General features: G+C 41.7%; 3 protein-coding genes across 7 annotated transcripts; 2 read left to right on the forward strand and 1 right to left on the reverse strand.

Annotated features, from left to right (window-relative positions):
- Nucleotides 1-1,939: 1,939 nt before the first annotated feature.
- Nucleotides 1,940-3,571, reverse strand: LOC146299492 (uncharacterized). The gene is made up of 3 exons (XM_084684694.1): nucleotides 2,602-3,571; nucleotides 2,222-2,455; nucleotides 1,940-2,097 (listed from the first exon to the last, which is right to left on the reverse strand). Exons 1-2 carry the CDS (start codon nucleotides 3,569-3,571, stop codon nucleotides 2,418-2,420), a joined length of 1,008 nt encoding a protein of 335 aa, XP_084540820.1. The 3' UTR covers nucleotides 1,940-2,097; nucleotides 2,222-2,417.
- Nucleotides 3,572-13,745: 10,174 nt separating this feature from the next.
- Nucleotides 13,746-17,329, forward strand: LOC146299493 (uncharacterized). Of its 2 annotated transcripts, XM_084684702.1 has the most exons (5): nucleotides 13,746-13,860; nucleotides 15,446-15,609; nucleotides 16,216-16,372; nucleotides 16,587-16,809; nucleotides 16,970-17,329. In XM_084684702.1, exons 2-5 carry the CDS (start codon nucleotides 15,564-15,566, stop codon nucleotides 17,210-17,212), a joined length of 669 nt encoding a protein of 222 aa, XP_084540828.1. In that variant the 5' UTR covers nucleotides 13,746-13,860; nucleotides 15,446-15,563; the 3' UTR covers nucleotides 17,213-17,329. The 2 variants fall into 2 exon arrangements, 1 of the variants encoding a protein (XP_084540828.1); XR_014735975.1 differs by lacking the exons at nucleotides 16,216-16,372; nucleotides 16,587-16,809; nucleotides 16,970-17,329 and adding an exon at nucleotides 15,986-16,170.
- Nucleotides 17,330-17,457: 128 nt separating this feature from the next.
- On the forward strand, nucleotides 17,458-24,433 carry LOC146299494 (uncharacterized). 4 transcript variants are annotated; one of them, XR_014735626.1, is made up of 9 exons: nucleotides 17,458-17,612; nucleotides 18,460-18,496; nucleotides 18,638-18,703; nucleotides 18,936-19,010; nucleotides 19,240-19,380; nucleotides 19,515-19,668; nucleotides 19,946-23,684; nucleotides 23,831-24,064; nucleotides 24,188-24,431. XR_014735626.1 is itself a non-coding variant. In XM_084684674.1 (8 exons), the coding sequence occupies exons 2-8, from the start codon at nucleotides 18,483-18,485 to the stop codon at nucleotides 23,998-24,000; spliced, it is 4,359 nt and encodes a 1,452-aa protein (XP_084540800.1). In that variant the 5' UTR covers nucleotides 17,458-17,612; nucleotides 18,460-18,482; the 3' UTR covers nucleotides 24,001-24,433. The 4 variants fall into 4 exon arrangements, 2 of the variants coding, with proteins under 2 accessions (XP_084540800.1, XP_084540801.1); XM_084684674.1 differs by having other exon boundaries at nucleotides 23,831-24,433; XR_014735642.1 differs by lacking the exon at nucleotides 17,458-17,612 and having other exon boundaries at nucleotides 17,839-18,496; nucleotides 24,188-24,432.
- Nucleotides 24,434-25,693: the final 1,260 nt, after the last annotated feature.

Here is a 25,693-nt window from a genome sequence, read left to right on the forward strand (position 1 = left end):
GTCAGTTGCCAATAAAATTGTTGTGTGACGCACTTATCTTGTATAAATATCCCTCTGTATCATGGGAGTGTCGGGGTTTTCTCTGAGCAGAAATCCTAAATGAATGTTGATCCAATGTCAACAAATGTCAATAAAAGCAAGCCTTTGTTATAATCGACTATGACTTAAAGAACTACTTCTTGTCCACATCATCTCACCTTGGACCATAAGAAAAGAGCTTATAGGAGTCCACAACATTACTATTCCTGTTGCTACATGGTAGTTAATGTAACCTTCATGTAAAGTGTTGCTTTGTAGATGCATGGTAGTAAATGTAACCTTCATGTAAAGTGTTGCTTTGTAGATGGGTGGTACTTAGGTGAGAGGGGGGAAGTGGATGGTGGGAGAGAGAGAGTGAAAAAAGAAAAAAAAAGCACCTGAATAAACACTGCATGCCTATCCTGTATGTCTGCTTTGCATCGTTCTCTTACATCGGCCAAGTAAGGGATGTTGCAAATGAGGTAGAGACTGTTTCAAGGTTGTTAAGCACGCTCCTGTACTGAGGGGCCCTGTGTGACTGAAAGGATTTGTGAAGGAAATGTACCTAACCAGGAAGGTCAGTGATTTGCCTACTACCTCAGCCCAGTTGGTAAACAAGTCTGAGCCCTGAGGCATGAACGTTAGGGACATGACCAGGTGTAGGGTCAGAGGTACAGGTGATCAGGGTGGTGATAGAGGTCAGGAGATATGACCTGGTTCTATGAAGAGATGATGGATCCAAACTGAATGTCTCTCCACAGCCCCCAGCTGGAGTGCTGCCCAGGCTGTCTGAAACACTGCTGATGTTTGAATCCTTCCTGCTGTGCAGGTAGAAACACTGCTGATGTTTGAGTCCTTCCTGGTGTGCAGATAAAAAACACTGCTGATGTTTGAGTCCTTCCTGGTGTGCAGGTAGAAACACTGCTGATGTTTGAGTCCTTCCTGGTGTGCAGGTAGAAACACGGCTGATGTTTGAGTCCTTCTCTTATCACAGGAGGGTTTTTGTAGAGGAGACAGGGAGGGTGCATCACTGTGCAGACTAGCAGCACAGAAATACACTGCTCCGTCACTTGGAGGGAGTGTGGAGATGGAGAGTTTTGACTTGCTACGCCCATCTCCCTCAAAGCTGATTTGTCCTTTCACATCTTCTGCTGGATATGGAGAATCAAGATACAAATAACCAAGTAGCTGGAGAGACCCATCCAAATGTTGTTTGTACCAGAGGATACGATCATAGCTTTGAATGCTGTGTGAACAAAGGATCTCTTTGTCAACAGAGTCTCCCAGGTTCTTGATCAGAGCAGAGGGGGTCTGCTGAACTGTGGGACTGGCAGAGGAACCTGTGGAGAGAAACAGTGGTGATGAGAAAAACTAAAACCATGACTCTTTGTTTTTGTCTCAAAAATGTTGTGCTGCTCACCCTTGATGCAGGGCAGACAGAGAGAGCAGAGGATGAAGGCTAGGGTCATGGTGAACAGTCTTCAGTTGTTTGATGACCTGATGACCTGCTGGCAGTCAGCATGGTCCTGTACATGAAGAGGAGGAGGGCGGGGCTACCAGAGTGACATCACAACTGTCACCTCAATACCAACATCCTCAATCTTCAAAAGTTGAGGTCTGTCTCCCCCTGCTGACTCAGTGTTCAACCCATCTCCTCATTACATACACACAATCTAACATTTAACAGCTTTAAATCCAAAGCAGCACATTCAGGGAGAAGGTGATCATCACAATGTGATTAGCCTGGTTTCTTACAGGCTGTCTTGCACTGAGCTAAACCCAATACCTTCTGTGTCATTACATGGTAGTTCATGGTACCTGAAGAAGGAAGCGTTGGTTAGCCTAGGTTAACGGTTGATGATGTTGTTTGTTGTTGTTGCCATGCATCAATAAAACCTTTATTTCAATCACTGTAGAAGCATTTGGTCAATATGTCAACTTTATTAATGTTCATTGGTTCAAGGTTGATAACGTTCATATTTGAGGAAAAGCCTGTAGATGTAGTGGAGATGTTGTAGAGGTCCTGGTGATCAAGGTCAGCAGCAGAATGTCATCCATCCTTCTAGACACGGTATAGAGCTGTAGCAGGGGAGAGCAATGGGTAAGTATCCCTTCTTTTAGAAGTTAGATCAAAAAACAGGTTGAAGGGTTCTCCCATGACATTTTCCTCATTAGATGTATATACAGGCATTTTTTATTTTACCCTATCTTGATTTCCCTCCAGGGGGCCACCATGACTGATCTGAGGCCCCAACTGAAGGTGTAGACTACGTATCCTCAAAGGCCTTTATGTTACGGTCGACCTCCTTGTTCAGTTTCTCCACATATGCTTCAATCTCAGCCAGTCTGGCTCTTTTTTTCTCCTCTTTTGTTGCCTTCTTTTTTGGTTTTACTTTCTTCTAGAGCTGGCTCCAGAAACCACGTTTCTTCTCCATGTCTGTTAACAAGAGACAAGCATTAAATACTTCAACGTGATCTAGAGCACACCGAATAACGACTTGTCAAGCCTGCAACAGTGTCTCAATAAAATTATTCTGACATTATTATATAGTACACTTTCACATCACAAAAAACATTTCTTACTTGTCTTTGACTGTTCCTTATCTGACTGTTCCTTCTCTGACTCTTCCTTATCTGACTCTTCCTTATCTGACTCTTCAGTCTCTGTCACTTCCTTCTCTGACACTTCCTTTTCTGTCCCTTCCTTGTCTGATCCTCCCTTCTCTGTCACTTCCTTCTCTGACACTTCCTTCTCTGATACTTCCTTCTCTGTCACTTCCTTCTCTGGCCCCCACGCATTCTTAACCTTCTCCCTGCATTTCTGTTTCATTTCTGCATCGTCCTTCTTTACTACTGTGCAATCCTCCTTGGTATCTGCTATTCTCTCCTCCTTAAGTTTCTCTTCCCTTTTCTTTTGTAGTTCCATCTCTTTTATTCTTTGCTCCTCTTCTCTCCTGTACTGACTCCTTTCCTCGATGGCTCTCCTATTCTCTTCCTCCCTTCTCCTCATGACTGCTAGGCTATGCTTCTCCTGCCACTGTCGTCTTGCCTCATCTGACTCTTGTCCGCATTCCTGCCGTTGTCTTTCCTCCTCCTCCCATCTCTTCTCTGATTCTTTCATTTTCTCATCCTCTCTCATAATTCTCTCCCTGTCTTTAACTAACTCTATTTGCTTGTCCAATGTTGTTTGGAGCCAAAAGTTATCTGCAGCTTTTTCTCTCATGTCATATAACTTGGCCAACTGGGTTTTGTCCCTCTCTCTTAGTCTCTCCATTTCCTCCTCCATCCACTTTTTCTCCTTGTCTCCTTTCTCCTCATGTTGTTTTACCTCTTCCTCTGACTTTTTCTCCAGCTCTTTCTGTCTCTTCAGTTCTTTCTCTTTCCATCTCCTGTCTCCTTTTTGTCTCCATCTCAGCTCCATGGCTTTTCTATTCTCTTCTCTCTGCCTCCTCTCCTCCATTTTTCTTTCCATCTCTCTTTTTCTTTCCTCCTCTTGGCTTTCCGTTTCCAGCCTTTTCCTTTTCTGCTCACTGTCTTGCTCAATTTGTTCCATTTCTCCAACCTCACCCCTTTCTTCCTCAGTGACCACTTGTTGTTGCTCTGTCTTGTAGGCCTGTAGTTGGCTAGAACTTCCGGGTCCAGTGTGGGCTTCTTGAGAAGGGGACGGATGACAGCAACCTTGAGAGCCGGTGGGACACAGCCAGACTGAAGGGAAAGGTTAACAACTTTGGTGATGAAAGGACTGAGAGTGGGGATGTGTGACTTGAGCAGAGCAGTGGGGATGGGGTCCAGGGGACAGGTACAGGATTTCATTTTGCTGACGATTTCCTCAACATGGCTCTCCTGAACCTCAGCGAGATGAAGGGAGACAGCACACACGCAGATAAGGTGTTGATGTCAGAGGGAAGCAAAGATGGAGAGCTGGACATCACAGAGCGAATGCTGTTGACCTTTGATCTGAAAAAGTCAATGAAGCTGTTGCATTGCTCCTCTGTAGCCTCAGTTGAAGAGGATGGTTGTGGCTTCAGGAGATATTTTAAAAAGCTGTTTAGAGTTTCCAGGGTTTTTATTCATTAAGCTGGAATAGGACTGTGAGCGAGAATCTTTAAGTGAACTGGAGTAGGCCCTTTGATGCTCACGGAAGGCATGTTTCTTGGAAGTCTGAACACTTCCAAAATACTCGAAAACTAGCGATAGCTAACTAGCAGTAACGTTATTGCATTACTCTGTCTGATATGATCTGACTATGTTTTATTTCTCGGTCACGGGGTACAGTTTCCAATCAAACACCCAGAATGCAACAAACAGACAGCATACCAAACATACCTAAAACCTGTTTATGAAACCAAGAGTAAAATAACTACCAAACCCCTCAAAAATCAATTGTGTTCGCTAAACAAAAAATACTCAAACATATCCAAATAACAATATGATTATTTACTGGAACATTTTTATTTTTTTCATTCTTTAATGAGCATTCAGTTATCCTGCTGAATCAGATAAACCAAAACCCCTTGTTCACAGAGAATATAAAAAAGACTGGAAACACATTTAGCAGTTTGACTAATCCAAAAGGATCCACAAAGCAACTAACAAAATAACGTCACTGAAGAAAAATCACAGAGAAACCTCCACATTGACGCTCATTAGCCTTCCATATCATATCTTCTGAGACAAATTACTAAATGATGGAGTCAGTAACAGCCTATTCACCCACAGAGAACCGGAAGAGAGAGAGTGTCACGGGACTGGCAAACACAGATGTAGTTGAGGGAAACAGTTTATTGAGGACGAACAGCCAGAGAACAAACACGACTGTTAGGAACCCCTTGGTGGAAGTACGAGGAGGCAGAGGGTTCTCACTGATGTCTTTATTAGCTATCGCCGTTCGACGTTGATTTCTTTGTAGTACTATGCATCAACATACATCGTACACGAAGACTTCTAGACACCGTAAAACTACACCAAGAATACACAAATACAACAATGTAAATACACACATAGCACAAAGGAAATCATGTCTCGAACATGTGCTACTATTACAAACATGTGATCATGTCTCGAACATGTGCTACAATTACATTCAATTATACGTGCGGAGGTAAAATATTACAAGACGACAAGTTTGACACATATAGAAATTACCTCGCTCCGTTTTCCAAAGGGAAACCATACAAATGTAGACTTATGTTCACCACACGACCATCCATAAACTAAATGCTGCTCCTTATAACAACGTCTGCATTAAACTTCTTTCAGGTAATTTAGCGCTTCACAGCTGCACGCACCTTACGTGATGACGTAAGACAGCCCAGAAACATCAAAACAAAAAGCCGGTCATTACAACGACCAATAGGTTGAAGGGAACACAGACGTTGAGGAACAGATCCTCTCACACGTTGATACACGTGGACAAACCCACGGAAGAGCACAGGCTCGAAGCACTCGTAGCTAACTGAGGAAACAGGCACGGAAGGCGCAGAAAGGAAATTAACTTGAAAATTTACTGAATGAAGGCAAACTCTCTAAGCTAACTAAACTAGACCCTGTAGCGTGAAACAAAACCCACGAGTCAAACTCGGCTAAACTACGAACTGAACTACAGACATCCCAACCTGCAGAGACTCATTTCCGGGAGACCTCCCACCCCCACCCGCCCTTCCAGAAACGTCCGGGAGACTTGGGATGTCTGAAACTATAACTAAGGCTGTGACACAAACAAGAGATAAAACTTTCCGGAAAGGAGATGATACGCGGGAATTCAGGATTGTGAATTTTGTCCATGAAGTGCGAGACCAGAAACGGAGTGGAGTGAGTGCAGGTTATATAAAGGGAGTGAATCAGGTGTGTGTGATTGTGTGATTTGGGAGATGTGAATGCAATGCAGCCGGGACGGTGAATGAGACTGATGACTTGCAGCTGGGAGTCTTATTTTTCAGTTACAATAAAGGGGGTTTTACATTGTACAGTGTCTATTTCTCGGTAACTAAAAAAATGTCTAAGCAAAAAAAAGTCACAACCATCTACGGAGTTTGGTCCGCCATCTTTTTTTAGATTCCCGCTCGTTAAGCGTGAGCATAAACGCAATCTGATTGGCTAGCGCCTGTGCTGTCAGTTATGCATGAAAGGCAATTTGATTGGCTGACGCATGCGTTGCCTCTCGAAAAGTTGAACATTTTTCAACTCCTGCCGCAAGCAACGCATGAAACGCAACACAACGGAACCCAACGGAGACACAATTCAGTTCGGCAAAGAATGACGTCAGCCCATTCAAAGTGAATGGGGATCCGTCTACCTTGATGGATCAACCCATTCCAACGCGTACTTGTGAATGGCAGGTGAGTGCTGAAGGGGGCGTGGCCAGAGCGGAGCTCAGCAGGAACGTGACAGAGAGAGAGAAAGGAGAATCATTATCATTTGCATACAACGAATTTGGAATCAAGTCAATTAAGTCCTGGCGGCTCCAGACATAGCTTGCTTTGCAAATCTCGACTAACAAACACAAAAAAGAGTACAAAATAGTACAAACAAAACACCACACTGGAGAGCAAGGAGCCACCGCACCTGTGCACGCCACAATTTTGACATCTATGTGTGTATTGGCATCAGAAATATGAAATAAAGAATAAAGTAAAAAGTGAAAAACAGTATTAAATGTATAAAATACAATTTCATTGAATAGGCAGTAGGTTCATAGACAGTAGTTACATTAAAGAGTTTCACTGAAACAGCACATCTGAATTTTTATTATGTAATGCAAAAGTGAGTAATAATCAGCTACAAGGGACAACTTTTCACCCTCTTCATTCTGCACTTGTAATGAAGCAAACTCTATATACTAACGGGATCTACATTTATTTTAAACTGAGTCATATTTTCTATTTAATTAAATTCAATTTAATTTATATAAGAGCCAAAACAATAAAATTTTCTCAAGGCGCTTTACAGAGCCCAGGGCTTGTTTTCTATATCTAACATTCTTACATTATTAAAACATTTAACTGTCAAGCCTTTACAGAGTCTAGGGCATGTTTTCTATTTCTGATACACTATATGGCATGGCTACACAAAAACCTGTTTTCCACACCCACTCTTCAATAGATTCTTGCCGCTGTTATTCATCAGTTACGACAGACTATCCAGTGTTGCAATTTCAATGCTGACATCTACAACAAAGAAGAACACAGTCAGTCGTGTTTTCTCGTGTGATTAATACCAGCTGAATGATCAGACCCCTGAAAAAGGATTTTGATCAGATTTACAAACATCAGTGTCCAAGCAAGGCTTTGGAATGTGAGTTTACTGTTCATGCAGATGGATACTGGATACAATGAAGTTCTGCGGAGATCCTGACTTACCCAAGCTAAACGGGAAGTTGGATTCAGTCAGTGCATGAGCCATATCTTCCAGTAGGTACTTTCTCAACTTGGCCTCGATAAGTTCCTTGCAAAGAAAGAAAAAAAAAGATCAAAGTCAAACAAACATTTGTTTAAATATTTCCGAAGTAATGGATTCACCTGAGTAACTAAATCTTCCTAAAGAATTTCGAAATCCTGAAGAATTTTCATTTTTGAACTTCACATGTAAAAGTGAACAAACTGTCAGATCTTTGAACAAAACCAGCATCCTGTTCTTTGCTTTGTTGAACATGGTGTGCTTCAGTGACTCAGTATGTTGTATCAGTACTCTCTGCTTCTCCAACATGGATCCCAGTCCCGAAATGTTTACAGCCACTGCAGCCAAACAAGGAACATTTGTTTTTTTATTACCGAATTTACATAAATCTTCAAATAAGTCTTTGAGGAATTAACCACAATACCACTGTCTTACTGTTGTAGCCAGGAACCATTTCTTCTTTAATGGTATCTATGATTGATGCATATATTTTCTTCTTTTGTTGCGCAATATCTATATATATCAAATCCTTCAGCTTGGCTTCCTGTATATTTTCATGAGAAATAAATTAAATATTGTATTGAGCAAACAGTAGTATATTATATAACAGTGCAAGCACTAGAGAGCTTTAATGAAACAGTACTAGAAGGCCAACAGAAGTTTCCAAATGAAGCAATAAGGCTTTATGAACATACATGGCAATTTCACTTAATTTAAATGAATTCATGGAATGTTAATGGTCTCACCACACTAGTCAAATGTGGGACACATAATAGGAAAATTCATTTTCCAAATGAATGTTGAATTGTGTTTTCACCCCCATAGCCATCGGATGTGGTACTGATATTTTTTACTGTACTTACAGTCTATTGTGGCTAGTTTTTTTTTTACCTCAGTGTTTGGTGATATATTTACCACAAAGACAGAGATAGAGCAGTGTAAACACTCTTGCTTACCTCAGCTTTTAAGAACCTCAGAATGTGAGTCATTGCGGCAGGGTTGTGTAGCCCTCAGTGACACTGATCGAGCAGACACTGAATTGTTCGACCTTCTCCCGCACTGACAGTCTAGCTTTCCCTTCATTTCTGCACACATAACATTGGACACATTCCACACAGGTAGGCTCTGGATGAATAATACTTTTAAGACTACTGTAGGAGTACTTACGGGAAGAAGGCGTTAAACTTTCCATTGATGCTTTCATACATAATTTCAGCCAAAGACTTGTTCAAGTCTCTTGTTTTTCCATTCCTTGACCTGAGGTAACCTTCATTTCTGCACAAGGCTGATAGAGTCTGATGGTATCCACGTCCACCTTTGCCTGCCTAAGGAAATAATATTTAATGGTAAATTAATTAAATGTGTGTGGATTAAAGCATGGTAGATCTGTAGCAGTTTTAAATATAATACCATAAAATAACTTGATCTGCCAAGTAGTAGTACTTACTGGTACATCCACGTTTTTCTTGGTTATTTCAGCACATTTCATCTCTGACTTGTTAACTCCATCTGAGAGGTACTTTTCCAGTTCTTTGTAACATGGCTCTAAATGATCAAACCATAGACATTTCAGTTCATCGTCCAGCTTCTTCCTCAGCTCACTGTGCAGCTTAGCTTTGTCCTTATTCTGAAACACATTCCACAGAACCATCTGAGTTTCTCCTCAAGATAAGACTAATTTACAGACAACACAAGGACACCTTCATTAATGGTGACACTTACCATCTCCTCGTTGTTATCTTTGGATGTCTGTATGAGGGACAGGATCCCTGTGGCTCTTGTAAAATACTGTGTGGCCACTCTGTTTGTGTGACTGTGGTTAAACCTTCTCAGCACATCTCTCAGCAGTTGTATCTCTTTGTTTTGTTTTTCCAAGGAAATAAATAAATAAAATACATAGTGTAGTGTCAACTATAATGACTATATTGACATGTGAATCTGCTCTGATTGTGCTCACTTCAAGAAATACACAAACTCCCTTTATGGGTGTTGATGCACACACACACACACACTCCTCTAATGGAAAAAAAGAGACAACTAGTAAAACTGATGATGCTCTACCTGTGTCCTCCTGTTTCAGATATGGCTCCTTTGAGCAGAACTCCTGTGAACTTACAGTAAACACTGAAATGCTTGGCATGTAATGTTTCTGAAAAAAAATCACAGTAGGTCAATCACAGCCAGCTGTATGATCAGAAAAATCTATCACAAACACCTCCTGGGTGAGAGAAATACCTGGTGATGATGCTGTTTTTCAAAGACTTGTTTCACTTGAATCTTGGCCATGTTATTCCTGTGCTGTATGCATTTAAGCTTTTTCTCTAACTCCTGGGAAATGGGGAGAATAATAAATCACTTTGTATTTCATCTGGCATAGATAGATCATCTAATGAAGTAGTGTCGGTTTGTATTAATTTTTCACTTACATTGTCCGCTGTGATTTGTAGATCTTCATTCTTCAGTCTAAGGGATGTGAAAATCATTATGTAATTTCTGTTGTTTTCTGCATACTGTTTCAAACCTAATAACATAATAAACTAACTAATAGTACACTGAACACACTCTTTAGTACTGCATACACTTACATACACAAAATCGAGGATAAAAAAAGAGACTGACCTTGATGATCTCATGTAAGACTGGGGATCCATATGATCAGTTTTGGTGCAAATGAAAGAGATGCATGAAGAGATGCTAGTGCATGCCCCTCCCTGTACCATATCTGTCATGCTGCTTCTCAGGATATCCCAGGCTGCCTTGTCAGATGCGGCTCGATTGATATCACTCACAACCCAAACATCTATGCACTCCCTTAACATCTGGAAAAAAAAGTTATTGTTTTTGTTGTTCGTTTGGTTTAATGGAATATATTTCTCATTACAAACCACTGGTACAGTACAATCCAAACCTGTTTCTATCTATTCAATATGAAAAATAAAATAAGCGCCTGTACCCACATAATTTGTCAGTGTATTGAAACTATAAACTATATTTTCTCCCAAAAAAAGAAATTCACTTGCCAAATATGATTTTTTTTCATTTTTATTAAGGAATTCATATATTAATGTAAAAAATGGTTTGTTTAATGATGTCACACCCTGGTTCTCTCCCCCTGCTGGTCATTCTATGTTGGGTTCGTTTATATTGCTGCCCCTCAGTTAACCTTGGTAGTCAAATCATTAACTGCACTTGTTTTTGCTTATTCTGTCTTTCTTCTGTTTTGTATCAATACTCCTCATTTTCACTTGTTTGATTGGGTGTGAAATTGTACTATCAATATGGTGTCTAAACTTGAGGTCTGACACAAGGATCTTGTAAGTTCCTTTAAGTTATTTGTTTCATTTAAATAAGTTGGGCGCTACACATGCATCCAGAATCTCCTTCAGTTTGTGACAAAGAGCACTACAGTGAGCACTTACCGATTTCCACATCTCGTCTCTGGTCTGATTGTAGTCTCCATTTCCAGGGAGATCAACTAGCACAATGTTCTGGAGAAGCTCTTTTTTATCTGGCACTTTGATTCTCACAGTCTTCACTACTGGCCAATAGAGTCCCCCAAGATCAGACTTGTGATGGTGAATATAAGGCCTAATTTCTTCAGAGAGATCTGAGGCCAGTTTGAGCATGGAATTAGACTTAGAAGGTAATCATTTTTCACAAGTATGAGCTGTAAATAAAGTAACTTGAACTCACATACAATTACAATTTACAGCTACAAGAACTGTAACTTACCTGAACATTTGAGATGGTTTTAGTGGATAACCTGAGCACGGCTGAACGATCATCCTCTATCAGTTCATCAAAGCTTTTTGCAGTTGCATTCTTTCCATACAGTGCTTCAATCTTGTCTTCTGCCATTTTGCAGATGGTTTCATTCCTTTCCCTTTGTTCTGCTAGAAAACCTAGCAGGCTCTTTAGCTCATTTTCCCAGGCCTACAAATGAACATGAAGTATTTTTCAGTATTCATTTTAAACATAGGATGTGAGTTGTTACATTACAGTATGACAGTGGTAATGTAACAGTTGTAAGAAACCTCTTTTGAGATGAATTCAATAGTTGCTGTGTACTGGTCACTCTCAGCTCCAGCCTCCACTTGTATGATGACTGATGTACAAGCAACAAGTGTCCCTGTTGGTAACAGCTCCTCCTCATCTAGGATGGCATTTATCAGGGAGCTTTTACCATCTCCTGTCTTTCCAAACACACCAATAGTGGTTTTCTGTATCCTTTTCTTTAGCAGATCTGCCATAATGTGCCTGGATACAACAAACAAACAAGTCGTAGATAAATAGCTAGATAGACATACATAAAAATAGATACATTTGTTTTAATTAACAGCAGATTCAGGAAAACATCATGGATGTTAATTTGTGCTATTATACTGAAACAGGCAATGTACCTGATGAAGTTCATAAATTCTGTGTTGGTCTTGGGATTGGTTTGGATTTTCTTTTCAAATCTGTGTTGAACCTGTGCCATGACTTCTTGTGCTTGCTGTATGGCTGCAATCTCTTTAATTTCTATAAATTAAAAGACCATTAAACCATAAACAATATCTGTTCTTTGACAATTACCTGTAGTGAGAGTAAATGTGAAAGTCCATGTCTTTTGGCCAGATCTGACCACAGTATCCAGACAGGTTTGACTAACCCTTTAATCTAAGATTTAGATTAGAATGATTGTGAATGGATTGGATGAAGTCTTAGGGCTGTTTGAATATGTGCTAAACCAAAACATTCCAAAACTAACAAACCATCGTGCTGATCTTGTTATTATTCAACTATAACCATTGTTTTATTATTTATCATAATTTAATTTGTGTAACAGATGGATGTGACACAGTATTTACCATGGAATGATGACACTATCAGTAACTTGTCTGTTATGGGACCATATGGTAACCCACAGAAGAGCCATTCTTTATTCAGAACAGTCATTTTTTAAACACAGGTTCCTACCTCCTGCTTTCTTCTTCTTCCATTCTTTGTCTTTGTGAGAATCACTCTCTCTTCCTCTTTTTGCTTTCTGTTTGCTCTCTGGAAGTAATGAGCCCCCTGGTGTCACCCCAATTTCCTCACAGGTGAGATGTCTTTCTCCATTCTCTTCCATCATCTTGTCTATCTTCTCAAAGAGTTTAAGAACTTGACTAAATCTGTAAATCTTATCAAATACGTGATGCCTCATCTTACACTCCTGTATGATCAGGCCTAAAGGGTCTTCTTTTTCACCAGCGTCAGTTGTAGAGACATGTCGCGCACTTCTAACAGTAGTTAGTACAATGGTAAAGTTCATGGCCTCATCGCTGAACAAGTTCAGTATGGCTTTCACTGTGTGTCTGTCCTCCTCTGAGAAGCTGTCAGGCTGCAGCACCAGTAGAAATACATGAGGCCCTGGAGCAGACAGGGTCACACACTCTTTCACTGCCACCGAGAGCTCATGTTGTGTGCGTTGGGGATGAAATAGGTCAGGAGTGTTAATGACTGTGATGGGTCTTCCCTCCACCTGTCCTCTGACTCTCTCACTGACATGTTCTTCACAAACCTCAAGGGCTTCAGTCTGAAATGCATCTCTTCCAAGGATGAGGTTTCCCACTCGGCCATTGTCCAGTTCATTCTTCCCCAGCAACACAAGCCTCACTGCAGAAGATTAAACCAATTGCAATATAACAGTATAAGCTTAATTTACAATTCATGTAAACCACTGGAATTAAGATTAAGCAAAATTAAGATAATCTTTGGAAGAAACTATGAATTCAGACTCAACTTGTATAGTTCATTTCGTGGCATATAGGGGCTCTCATGTAGCCTACCAACTGAGACAACCACGTCATACGCTATGGGCCTATATCACGTGTATTCATGATGTACAAGTGTAGCTAAGGGAACAAAGCAGACATCCCAACGCATTTTCATCCTGACGCCCGCAAATGCTACAATCTCCCGGAAATCGGTGATTTTGTATGTAAAAAGAGCGAGAGACTGTCCTACGATCATTTCTGGTTAAATAAAAGTGCATATCGCGCGTCCTGATTGCGCCCCGGAGGAGGGGGGGGGGGAAGCCACCTCCCGGAAATGAGTCTCTGCAGGTTGGGATGTCTGACAAAGGGTGCGTTCAAAACGGGTAAAACGCAAACTCTTGTGCCCCCCCCCCCCCCCCCCCCCCATACAGTGATACAATTCTCATAACTTCAGCTGTAAGAAAGTGTATAATTTATAAGGCCTGGCTGAATCGCTTTTGTGGCATAAAGGAGGTGTCATATACCAACCGCGTCAATCACTCCGTATAATTTCATGTATATTTCCCTAAGCAATTTCAATGCTGCAATAAATCCGTAAAAGTTAACATGTGTCGGCTATTCACCTGAAACCAAAGGACTGGGAAAGGCAGTGGCAGTGGTTGAGACAGACTACTACTGTACACCACCATCAGGAGGGCAGAATAGACGGGTACAATTTTTAAATTTAACATTAACTGTTGTTTTCCTCTATTTTATGCGCAATTTACGCAGTAAGAAATACGCAGAAAAAACTGGATGGAGTTAATTACTTACTGTTTGCCGGTTAATTGTTGCTTCTTCTTCTGCTTGTTTTGCTTAAGCTTATGTTCAATGTAGCACTGAATTAGAATTTGTCTGATAGAACTTGGAACTTCCAAACGCATTAAGTTCACCTTGTTCAGGTGACGACTAAAGGAATTACTCAGACTATGGCATCGGGTATTAGCTTACATGTACAGGACATTCTACTTTCCAAAAAATCCTTCTTTCCTTCTTAAACCAGATATAACGCTTCCCGCTCAAGTTCCCAGAAAATGAAACTTAAATTCAGCACTTCATTAACATAAGCGTAAATTTACTGGTTTAAACCAGTCATAGAAGAGCTAAGCTTCCTGCTCAAATTCCCCGATAAAGATTCAACCGTTATATAGCTTGCCCTTTCACCAGATGACTACAGCGCCTTTATAAACTTGAGTGACTGTCCTTTAAAACAGAAATCCAACAGATGTGTTATGGTTAATTTTGCTACAAAGCCTCTGACACACCCATATCCACCGGTCTTGTGTGGCGGTCCAACCTCGTTGCCAACTTCCACTACCTCTTTCGAGTGCTTCCTCCAAAGGGAATTGTTAACCTTGTGTAACCTTATGGTCATAGTGACCCACCGTTGTGTTGCATCAACTTTAGCCAATACAAAAATAAAGTGAAGCATTTTTTTTCAACAGTCGGGCTGTCTCAGACTTATGTCTCAGACCCCCAACAGTGCTAAGGGTTAAAAGAAAATGCTTTTTATCTGTTTTTGTATTGTGTAAAGTTGTCACAACACAACGATGGGTCGTCGTGACCCAAATGCAGCACAAGGGTTAAATCAATATAGTAAACGATGTGCTCACACGGGCGATTTTAGGCACGGGCGGACCGGGCATTTTTTCATGTCACGTGGGGGGCGCACAAGCATAAAATAAAAAAATTCTCTGTGGGGGGGGTGCAAGTGATAACCGGACCGCCACTGTGCTCTTTTGCATTACTTTTGCATACATTTGCTTCCGTCTTTCAAGTGCTTCCTTCAAAGGGAATTGTTAAATCAATATAGTAAACGGTGTGCTCACACTTACAATACAACTACATGTCTGGTCTTGATGAAGAAAGTGTTTTGTCCGCCTCTTCATAAACGGAGTGACTAAATTCAGTTTGCTTTCATAAATACAAACTTAAGGTCTGCATTGCGACAATAGTCTTTCTTAACGCCTCTGTCTGCTACACAGATGAATAGGTGGCCTGACAATAGTGTAGCATCAACAAGCAATAATAAAACACTTCTGTCAATAATTCCATCTTAACCCAAATGGTTTTACAGTTGTTCTAACGTTTTTAACCTACCACATCCACACTGAATGTATTAACCAAACAAGTACAAAGAGGTGATATGTCTGATGATTTAGATTAAAGCTGTTAAATACAAACCTAGATAATGTGTGTGTAATGACGAGATGGGTTTCGTCATCAGAAATATACATGTGTCATCTGTCCTGTAGGTGGAGCTACAGCTCAACAAGTCCTCCAGCAGCAGGCTGGGGGTGAAGTCTTGTTCTGGATCAAACCAGAGCTCAGAGCTCCTCAGAGTCCCTGAACATTTCTGGACCGAGAGTCAACATGATCGCATGTCTCATAGTCACAGTGATTTTCTCACTCCTGATCGGTAAATGTTTTACTATACTCTGAATAATTACAGTTTAGATATTGTCGTGGCGAGCTGATTATTGTATGGCAGAGCTGATTATTGTATGGCAGTGTATTAAGGATGGATGGAGTCACCTTTAACCATATTAGGAGAAGGCCTGTTTGAACAGGAAGGAATGTTGCTGCAGACTCTATGTCTGCCTTGAAAGGCAGGAGGGGGGCCGAGAGTGTGAGGCTGGGCTGATTAATACAGGGGGATTGACTCATCTTCCAGAAGCTTCTAGGAGGTTCCATATTGCACAATCTTATCTCTTGGGACAAGGGGTGTGCGTTAAATATTCTGCCTATATTACCCAGTGTTGCTGAGAGTTGCTTGCTTTTTTTCTCTCTACCAGTGTATGTTTGTATTCAACTATCTGCCTGGATAAAGACCATGAAGCCACCTCTTTGGACTTGGACTCTTGGAGAGACTTGAGACTCGAGATTTGAGATCCACTCCTATCTGAGGACCTTCTGAGATTTCCACATCAATATGCTAAATGTGAATGATTTCTATATTGTAATAAAGTGTTTTTTATGTCTTGTGTGTCCATGAGGTGGTAATATCTTCACTCTGTCTGTCCAGGTGTGTGTCAGACTGTGGAGGTCCACCAGACTCCCTCTGATCTCCTCAGCAGAGATGGAGATACTGTGCAGCTCGTCTGCACCCACAGTAAAACAGATTATACATTGATGCTCTGGTACTTCCAGAAACCAGGGGACACAGCTCTCACACTTATTGGGTATTTCAATTTCAGGACTCCAAACTTTGAAGGTTCAAATGAAAAAAAAATCAATTTCACTGGGGATCTCGGTGGTGACAAGGCAAAGAACACCTCTCTTGTCATTAAGAAACTGGGTGTAAACAGCCACAGTGCAGTTTATTACTGTGCTGCCAGCTATGCACAGTGCTGCAGATCACCACTGTTCTCTACAAAATCCTCCTCTCTCATCCAGGAGTGGTTTGTGTGTCAGAGTGAAACACCTGCATCTTAGGTATGAATTAGATCCAGCAACATCATGTCAGCAGAGCAGGATTAAATCACTTCCTGTTCCTGCTCCAACTCCAGGAAGTGATGCTAAGTCCTCAGTTGGTCCACCAGACTCAGCACTGATGGTCACCATGATCAGACTTTGCACTATCTTCTCTGTTCCTTTGTTCTGGATCACAGGAAAGCCTGCTGACCTTACAGGACATAAGACTTTGACGCTGCTGTGGAAATGCCTTTAAACTGTAGTTTAGTAACCTTACATGATTAATCAAATCTGTTTGGCAAGATTTAAGGTTAGTATCATTCAATGTTACAGTAATACCCTCTCCGTCTCACTCCACAGTAGAGTCACTCAGTCAAGAGGTGACCCAGACTCCCTCTACTCTCCTGGGAAAGCCAGAAGAAAAGATTCAACTGAGCTGCAGTCACAACATTCCTGATTACTACACTATACTCTGGTACCAGCGCTCAGTGGGAGACACTGCCCTGACAATAGCCTACAGTAGCTCACAACATTTGTATGAACATTTGAAAGCCCTAAATCTGGGGACTGGGGATCAACTGCTAAACTTCTCCAGCTGGAAGAACTGACCAAATCTGAACCACATCAAGTCCTGCTCGTTTCATGTGCTGCCTAAAAATTCAAGTGTACAGTATGCTCTTCCACAGCAACTCACAATACTGCTTACTGACAAAGATCAAAATGTTCATGCATCAATGTATTTAGTATCAGTGACCTGTTGTTCAGTGATAAGAGAAATAAGTCCTTATGAATATAGAAGTGCAGAAGTGCAGACCTACAGAGTCTAACCAATGGTGACGCATTCTAAACTTTGTCATTGTGATGTCATGAACCTCAGAAGTTTTGCAACATTATGTTGTGCCAACACTGCGTTCTACTGTCATTTCAGAGAAGATTCAAGTGAATGTAGTTAACTTTTGCTACTAACGGTTTGTGATCATGATCAGGAAGATGATCAGAAGTATTGAGGTGAGGACAAAGGCACAATTGAGACATTTACTATTAATAAGCATGTATGCTTGAGAGAAAGGTTTACATTACAATATGGCAGACCATGATGGAATTAACATAACAATAATAATGTATCTGTAAGACAGAAAACACAGAAACAATAGAAGCCTAAAGCATAACATTTATGAAAAAATACGAATGAACAAATATGTTTAAAATAGCTATTGTCAGGGATTTGGGATGCAGACTCAAAAATAGGCTACAACTGACAGTAAAGGGAAACAAATGTGCAGCAAGATTTAAACCATGTCATATGCTGTATGCTGCTGTAACACTAATGCTGTTCATAATTCAGCGACTAATGACTTTAACAGTCATTAGCCTGCTCTCCCACAGCTACTCACAATACTGCTTACTGATACAAGCAGTCCTGATGAATATATAACTCCCTGATCAACACAGACTGATGTAGAGACTGGAGCTAGCCAGAAACAAACGTAAACACAGAGTGACAAACAGATATGTACAACTGCTGCTCGTTTTTTTTCAACGTGAAATGGGGTTTTGTGAGACGGCAGACATGTTAGCGATTGTGTTTAGTAATTTTGAAGGGAAGTTCCGACAGAATCCATTATGGCTGCGGCGGTTGCGTCCGACAGTCTAATAAGCAATGGCGGCGCATTCTAAACTTTTGCATTGTGACATCATGAACCTCTGACGTTTTTTAACATTATGTTGTGTCAAACATAGATATATATAAACCTTGTTGCTGCTTCCTGTATCTTGTCCTTCCAGTGTTTTATTTGTTACTGAACAAAACGTAGTATTTGGTATTGACTTTCCATTGTCATGTGTGTCTTCACAGAGGAGAGAAAAATGAATTGAAAAATGCCAAGGAAGATGTAAGTTCTTTCTTACAAAATATTTCTGAGGTGCTGTTTTAGATTCTTTCTGTTTTTAGACTTTAACAATCTTTTCTAGTTATGATGAAATGTGAATTTACAATGTCATGTTGTCTAAGTTGTTGTGTGTGTTTGAAACAGAGAGAAAGTGGCTCTCTACTCTGGGGAGTTACCCAAAGCTCTCTTTTGGAAGAGGGGGAGTCGAAAGTAAGTCCGCACTAAAATAGAGTTTATGCTGCTAGACTAGTAGTTGTCAGTTTAGGGTTTGGAGGTCTGATGTGTTTTAGTTGATTTATTACAAGAATACCGAATGTTCATTTGGATGATGTGTTCTTCCAAATTGTACATTGAGTGCAATAGACTGTTGGTGTGTAGGCCTCTATCTGCATGTCACCTGTGTACAATAACACATGATGGATGTGTGTGTTTCTCTCCACAGGGATGATGAACCCTCCTCCTTCAGAGCACTCTCACCTGGACAGATTCCAGACATGAGGATGTTGAAGAACATACGGTAAGACAGGGTTGCCTCAACAGAATCGTAGGAATGTCCGGGCGTCCAAATGACGGCTAAGTTTAGGGTTGAAGTTTGGGTTTAGATGATATGATAGTTTTAAGGCAGGACAGACTAAATGCCAGTGTTTGGAAAGAGGTTAAAACACAACTGTGATGTGATGTCCGGTCTGTCGCGTTTTAATGTGAGTTGATAACATGCTGCCTGTGATGTGTCCATGTTACTGCAGAGGGGAGAGGTTCTATCTTGGAACCATCACCCTGGGGCTCAGTGACTCTGAGAGTTCCTCTGACGAGAGCGCTTCCTTCTCGTCTCACCGACTTCCCTGTCAACTTCCTGTAGCCACAAGGGGGCATCCTCAAATGAACCAGTAAGTGTCCTCTTCACAAGACACACACACTAAATGCTACAAAATGATTATGCATAAGAAATATTAGGAAGGATTTCTTGACATGTAGAGTGAACTACTAGGATATTGACCATGTTGTAATGGGTCTCATTCAGCGGGAAGATAAAGGAGCTAGAACACCTGGTGGAGGATTTGAGGAAGACCATCACAGAGCTTCAACTAAAAAATACTTCTTTGACAAAGTGGGTTAAGAAATTACAGCATGTTGAAACTACGAAGAAGGCTGAGATAAAGAATCTCAAGATGGAGGTATGACAATGTTACTTACTATTTCCACAGCACATACCCAAAGTTCTGCTCCAAAACAATGGTATTATTGTGTTCTAGCATGGTCAGTTGCAAGATTCTTTAAGGTCGTAAACACAAAAGAAAAAGTTACCATAGGGACACAGATACACACAGAAGAGTTACCATGGGGACACATAGGTGTCCCTCTTCAGTTTTTGTCATTTGTGAGTTCAATGTTTATAGAGGACAGAATAAGCTACCTTTTGTATAGTGTTTCATTGACCTTTTATACATGCAGGTGCAGACACTGAAAGAAGCAGCATGTGATGGTGCTTGCCATAGAGGTCTGGACAGGAAGAGGGTAGAGAACAGTCGAGAGAGAGTGATCAGGAGAGTGGAAAAAAGAGAGATGTACAGTGATGAAATGTACACAGAGAGAAAGGTTGACAAGCGGACAAAGCAGAATATTGACCAAAGGCAGATTGTGATAGACAGCTGGCGAGAAAAGGAGAACGAGACACGTAGTGATGTGGAGGAATGGGACAACATGAAGAAGCAGAGAGACAAGCTGCAGTGTGAGATCAAGGGGCTGAAAAGTGAACTTCTGCAGATGAAGAGAGAGAAAGCCCATGAAAAATATGAGAAGGATAGAATAAAAGCAAGGCAAGATGAAGAAAGAAACACAACAGAGTCACAGTGCCGGGCAGGAAAGAGCAGAGAAGTGTTGGGAAGGGGAGAAATGGAGAGACGGATGAAAGAGCAATCATTAGAAAAACAAAGAGAGGATGAGACACAGAGGGAGATGGAAAGGAGAGAAGAAGAGCTGACGCAAAGAGAGGCTAGGAGACAAAAGGAGAGACAAAAAGCTCTGGACACGGAAAGGGAAGCCCTGCAAAGAAAACTGGAAAAAGAGCATGATGGACAGACATATGTAGACAGACAGCGAGCGCAAGAGAGACTGGAAGACGAGGACGGACAGAAAGTGCTAGAGAGAGCGAGGGAGGATGCAAGACAAAAACATGATCATCAGAAGGAACTAGAAAGACAGAAGAAGTTAGACAGAAAGGCCAAACAGGAGATGGAGGGTGCAAGAGAAAAAGAAGCACTGAAAAGGGAAGTTGAAGAGATGCAGAGACGAGAGAAGGAGAGGGAGAGACAGAGAGAACTAGAAAGAGAGAGTGAGGCCGCAAGACAAAAAGAGGATCTTCAGAAAGAAGTAGAAAGACTTGAAGAAAAGGTGAGACAAAGAGACATTGAACGTCAACAAGAACAAGAGAGACAAGCGGAGGAGGAAAAGAGACAGAAAGAACTACAAAGAGAGAGGGAGGACGCAAGACAAAAAGAGGATCTTCAGAAAGAACTAGAAAGACAGATCAAGTTTGACAGAAAGGCCAAACAGGAGATGGAGGATGCAAGAGACAAAGAAGCACTAAAAAGGGAAGTTGAAAGACTTGAAGAGAATGTAAGACAAAGAGACATTGAACGTCAACAAGAACAAAAGAGAAAAGAAGAGGAGGAAAAAAGACTACAAATATATAGGGAGAATGCAAAACAAAAAAAGGCACTGAAAAGGGAAGTTGAAAGACTTGAAGAGATGGACAGACAGAAAGAGACTAAAAGACAGCAAGAACAGCAGAGACTGGAGAAGGAGAGGGAGAGGGAGAGAGAACAAGAAAGAGAGAGGGACAATGCAAGAGAAAAAGAAGCATTGAAAAGGGAAGTTGAAAGACTTGTAGAGATGGAAAGACAGAAGGAGACTGAAAGACTGCAAGAACAAGAGAGACAAGAGAGGGAGAGACAAAAAGAACTTGAAAGACAGAAGAAGTTTGACAGAAAGGCCAAACAGGAGATTGAGGATGCAAGAGAAAAAGAAGCACTGAAAAGGGAAGTTGAAAGACTTGAAGAGCTGGAGAGACAGAAAGAGACTGAAAGACAGCACGAACAGAAGAGACGAGAGAAGGAGATGGAGAGACAGAGAGAACTAGAAAGAGAGAGGGAGGATGCAAGACAAAAACAAGAGATAGAGGATGCAAAAGAAAAAGAAGCACTGAAAAGGGAAGTTGAAAGACTTGAACAGATGGAGAGACTGAAAGAGACTGAAAGACAGCAAGAACAGCAGAGACTAGAGAAGGAGATGGAGAGACAGAGAGAACTAATAAGAGAGAGGGAGAATGCGAGAAAAAAACAGGAGATGGAGGATGCAAAAGAAAAAGAAGCACTGAGAAGGGAAGTTGAAAGACTTGAACAGATTGAGAGACTGAAAGAGACTGAAAGACAGCAAGAACAGCAGAGACTAGAGAAGGAGAAGGAGAGACATAGAGAACTAGAAAGAGAGAGGGAGAATGCAAGAGAAAAAGAAGCACTGAAAAGGGAAGTTGAAAGACTTGAACAGATGGAGAGACTGAAAGAGACTGAAAGACAGCAAGAACAGGAGAGACGAGAGAAGGAGAAGGAGAGACAGAGAGAACTAAAAAGAGAGAGGGTGGTCGTAAGACAAAAAGAGGATCTTCGGAAGGAAATTGAAAGATTCGAAGAAAATGCAAGGAAAAGAGAGAGGGAAAGTCAAAAAGATGAAATTAGACTAGAAAAGGAGGAAGAGAGACATAAACAGATGGACACAACGAGTGAGGAGACAAGAGAAACAGAAGCACTGCAGAGGGACGTTGAAAGACAGAGAGAGACAGAAAGGGACATTGAGAGATTTGACGGGCTTGCAGAACATCGAGAGATTGAGATGAAGGGAGAACAACTGACAGGGGAGAGGAAAGAGAAGGGACAAAAAGAAATGGAGAGCGCAAAGGAGGCCAGACAAGAAGAAGACCTGCAGAGGGAAGTTAAGAGACTGAAAGAGAATGAGAGACAGCAAGAACAGGAGAGACAGGAGCAGGAGGAGGAAGAGAGACAGAAAGAACTACAGACAGAGAGGGAGGAGGAGAGACACAAAGCAGATCTGCAGAGGGAAGTTGACAAAAAGGGAGAATTCCAAGAAGAGCAGCGGACTGAAGCTGAGGACCACAGACTTATCATGGAGACAGAGCAACAACAAGTGGTCATTGAGGAAGAAAGGGGTGAGGTTGGAGAAATGGAACAAATTGAGCAAGACAGTGAGCAGGAAAGGAAAAGGCTGGAAACGGAAAGCCAAGAGGAGGAAAGAAAAAGAGAGATGGAAATAAAAATGGAGGAGAGGAGGCAGAGAGAAGAGAATAGAAAAGCCATGGAGCTGAGATGGAGACAAAAAGGAGACAGGAGATGGAAAGAGAAAGAACTGAAGAGACAGAAAGAGCTGGAGAAAAAGTCAGAGGAAGAGGTAAAACAACATGAGGAGAAAGGAGACAAGGAGAAAAAGTGGATGGAGGAGGAAATGGAGAGACTAAGAGAGAGGGACAAAACCCAGTTGGCCAAGTTATATGACATGAGAGAAAAAGCTGCAGATAACTTTTGGCTCCAAACAACATTGGACAAGCAAATAGAGTTAGTTAAAGACAGGGAGAGAATTATGAGAGAGGATGAGAAAATGAAAGAATCAGAGAAGAAATGGGAGGAGGAGGAAAGACAACGGCAGGAATGCGGACAAGAGTCAGATGAGGCAAGACAACAGTGGCAGGAAAAGCATAGACTAGCAGTCATGAGGAGAAGGGAGAAAGAGAATAGGAGAGCCATCGAGGAAAGGAGTCAGTACAGGAGAGAAGAGGAGCAAAGAATAAAAGAGATGGAACTAGAAAAGAAAAGGGAAGAGAAACTTAAGGAGGAGAGAATAGCAGATACCAAGGAGGATTGCACAGTAGTAAAGAAGGACGATGCGGAAATGAAACAGAAATGCAGGGAGAAGGTTAAGAATGCGTGGGGGCCAGAGAAGGAAGTGACAGAGAAGGAAGTATCAGAGAAGGAAGTGTCAGAGAAGGAAGTGACAGAGAAGGGAGGATCAGACAAGGAAGGGACAGAAAAGGAAGTGTCAGAGAAGGAAGTGACAGAGACTGAAGAGTCAGATAAGGAAGAGTCAGAGAAGGAACAGTCAGATAAGGAACAGTCAGAGACAAGTAAGAAATGTTTTTTGTGATGTGAAAGTGTACTATATAATAATGTCAGAATAATTTTATTGAGACACTGTTGCAGGCTTGACAAGTCGTTAATCTGTGTGCTCTAGACCACGTTGAAGTATTTAATGCTTGTCTCTTGTTAACAGACATGGAGAAGAAACGTGGTTTCTGGAGCCAGCTCTGGAAGAAAGTAAAACCAAAAAAGAAGGCAACAAAAGAGGAGAAAAAAAGAGCCAGACTGGCTGAGATTGAAGCGTATGTGGAGAAACTGAACAAGGAGGCCGACCGTAACATAAAGGCCTTTGAGGATACGTAGTCTACACCTTCAGTTGGGGCCTCAGATCAGTCATGGAGGCCCCCTGGAGGGAAATCAAGATAGGGTAAAATAAAAATGCCTGTATATACATCTAATGAGGAAAATGTCATGGGAGAACCCTTCAACCTGTTTTTTGATCTAACTTCTAAAAGAAGGGATACTTACCCATTGCTCTCCCCTGCTAAAGCTCTATACCGTGTCTAGAAGGATGGATGACATTATGCTGCTGACCTTGGTCACCAGGACCTCTACAACATCTCCACTACATCTACATGCTTTTCCTCAAATATGAACGTTATCAACCTTGAACCAATGAACATTAATAAAGTTGACATATTGACCAAATGCTTCTATAGTGATTGAAATAAAGGTTTATTGATGTATGGCAACAACAACAAACAACATCATCAACCGTTAATCTAGGCCAACCAACGCTTCCTTCTTCAGGTACCATGAACTACCATGTAATGACACAGAAGGTATTGGGTTTAGCTCAGTGCAAGACAGCCTGGAAGAAACCAGGCTAACCACATTGTGGATGATCACCCTCTCCCTGAATATGCTGCTTTGGATTTAAAGCTGTTAAATGTTAGATTGTGTTTATGTAATGAGGAGATGGGTTGAACACTGAGTCAGCAGGGGGAGACAGACCTCAACTTTTGAAGATTGAGGATGTTGGTACTGAGGTGACAGTTGTGATGTCACTCTGGTAGCCCCGCCCTCCTCCTCTTCATGTACATGACCATGCTGACTGCCAGCAGGTCATCACACAACTGAAGACTGTTCACCATGATCCTAGCCTTCATCATCTGCTCTCTCTGTCTGCCCTGTGTGAAGGGTGAGCAGAACAACATTTTAGAGACAAAAATAAAGAGTCATGGTTTTAGTTTTTCTCATCACCACTGTTTCTCTCCACAGGTTCCTCTGCCAGTCCCACAGTTCAGCAGACCCCCTCTGCTCTGATCAAGAACCTGGGAGACTCTGTTGACAAAGAGATCCTTTGTTCACACAGCATTCAAAACTATGATCGTATCCTCTGGTACAAACAACATTTGGATGGGTCTCTCCAGCTACTTGGTTATTTGTATCTTGATTCTCCATATCCAGCAGAAGATGTGAAAGGACAAATCAGCTTTGAGGGAGATGGGCGTAGCGAGTCAAAACTCTCCATCTCCTCACTCTCTTCAAGTGACGGAGCAGTGTATTTCTGTGCTGCTAGTCTGCACAGTGATGCACCCTCCCTGTCTCCTCTACAAAAACCCTCCTGTGATAAGAGTGGTGATCAGTGTGTGTGAGCAGCCAGTCTGAGGCTGGCTCCCTCTCAACACCTGGGGCTCACGTCTGCCAGGGAATCAGGAGCAGCACTTTGATCAACGCTCACACACCACCACACTGGTGCTCTGCTGATAAAGGTTCAACTGCAGTCTGACTTGTTCTGAGGACACGTCTGAAGAGCCCCACAGAGAAACAGCATCTAACCTGGTGGAGGAGGTGACAGGACTGGAGGTGGAGATCAGGAGGGCTTCTTCGGGGTCACGTCATTTCCTCCCTCCAGAGAGAGAAGCACAGCTCAGTCATGTTTCTGGTCAGTTGCTGAGATGTGTTCAGCTCTGACGTCCTCATCCATGATCTCTCTTGTCATCCCAGTCTCTGTGTTACTACTGTGGTCTGCAGGTACTGTCCAGGAACTGTT

Source organism: Hypomesus nipponensis, chromosome 3 (genome assembly GCF_054491055.1).
Source record: "Hypomesus nipponensis isolate SF chromosome 3, ASM5449105v1, whole genome shotgun sequence".
In the NCBI taxonomy this organism is placed as follows: domain Eukaryota; kingdom Metazoa; phylum Chordata; class Actinopteri; order Osmeriformes; family Osmeridae; genus Hypomesus; species Hypomesus nipponensis.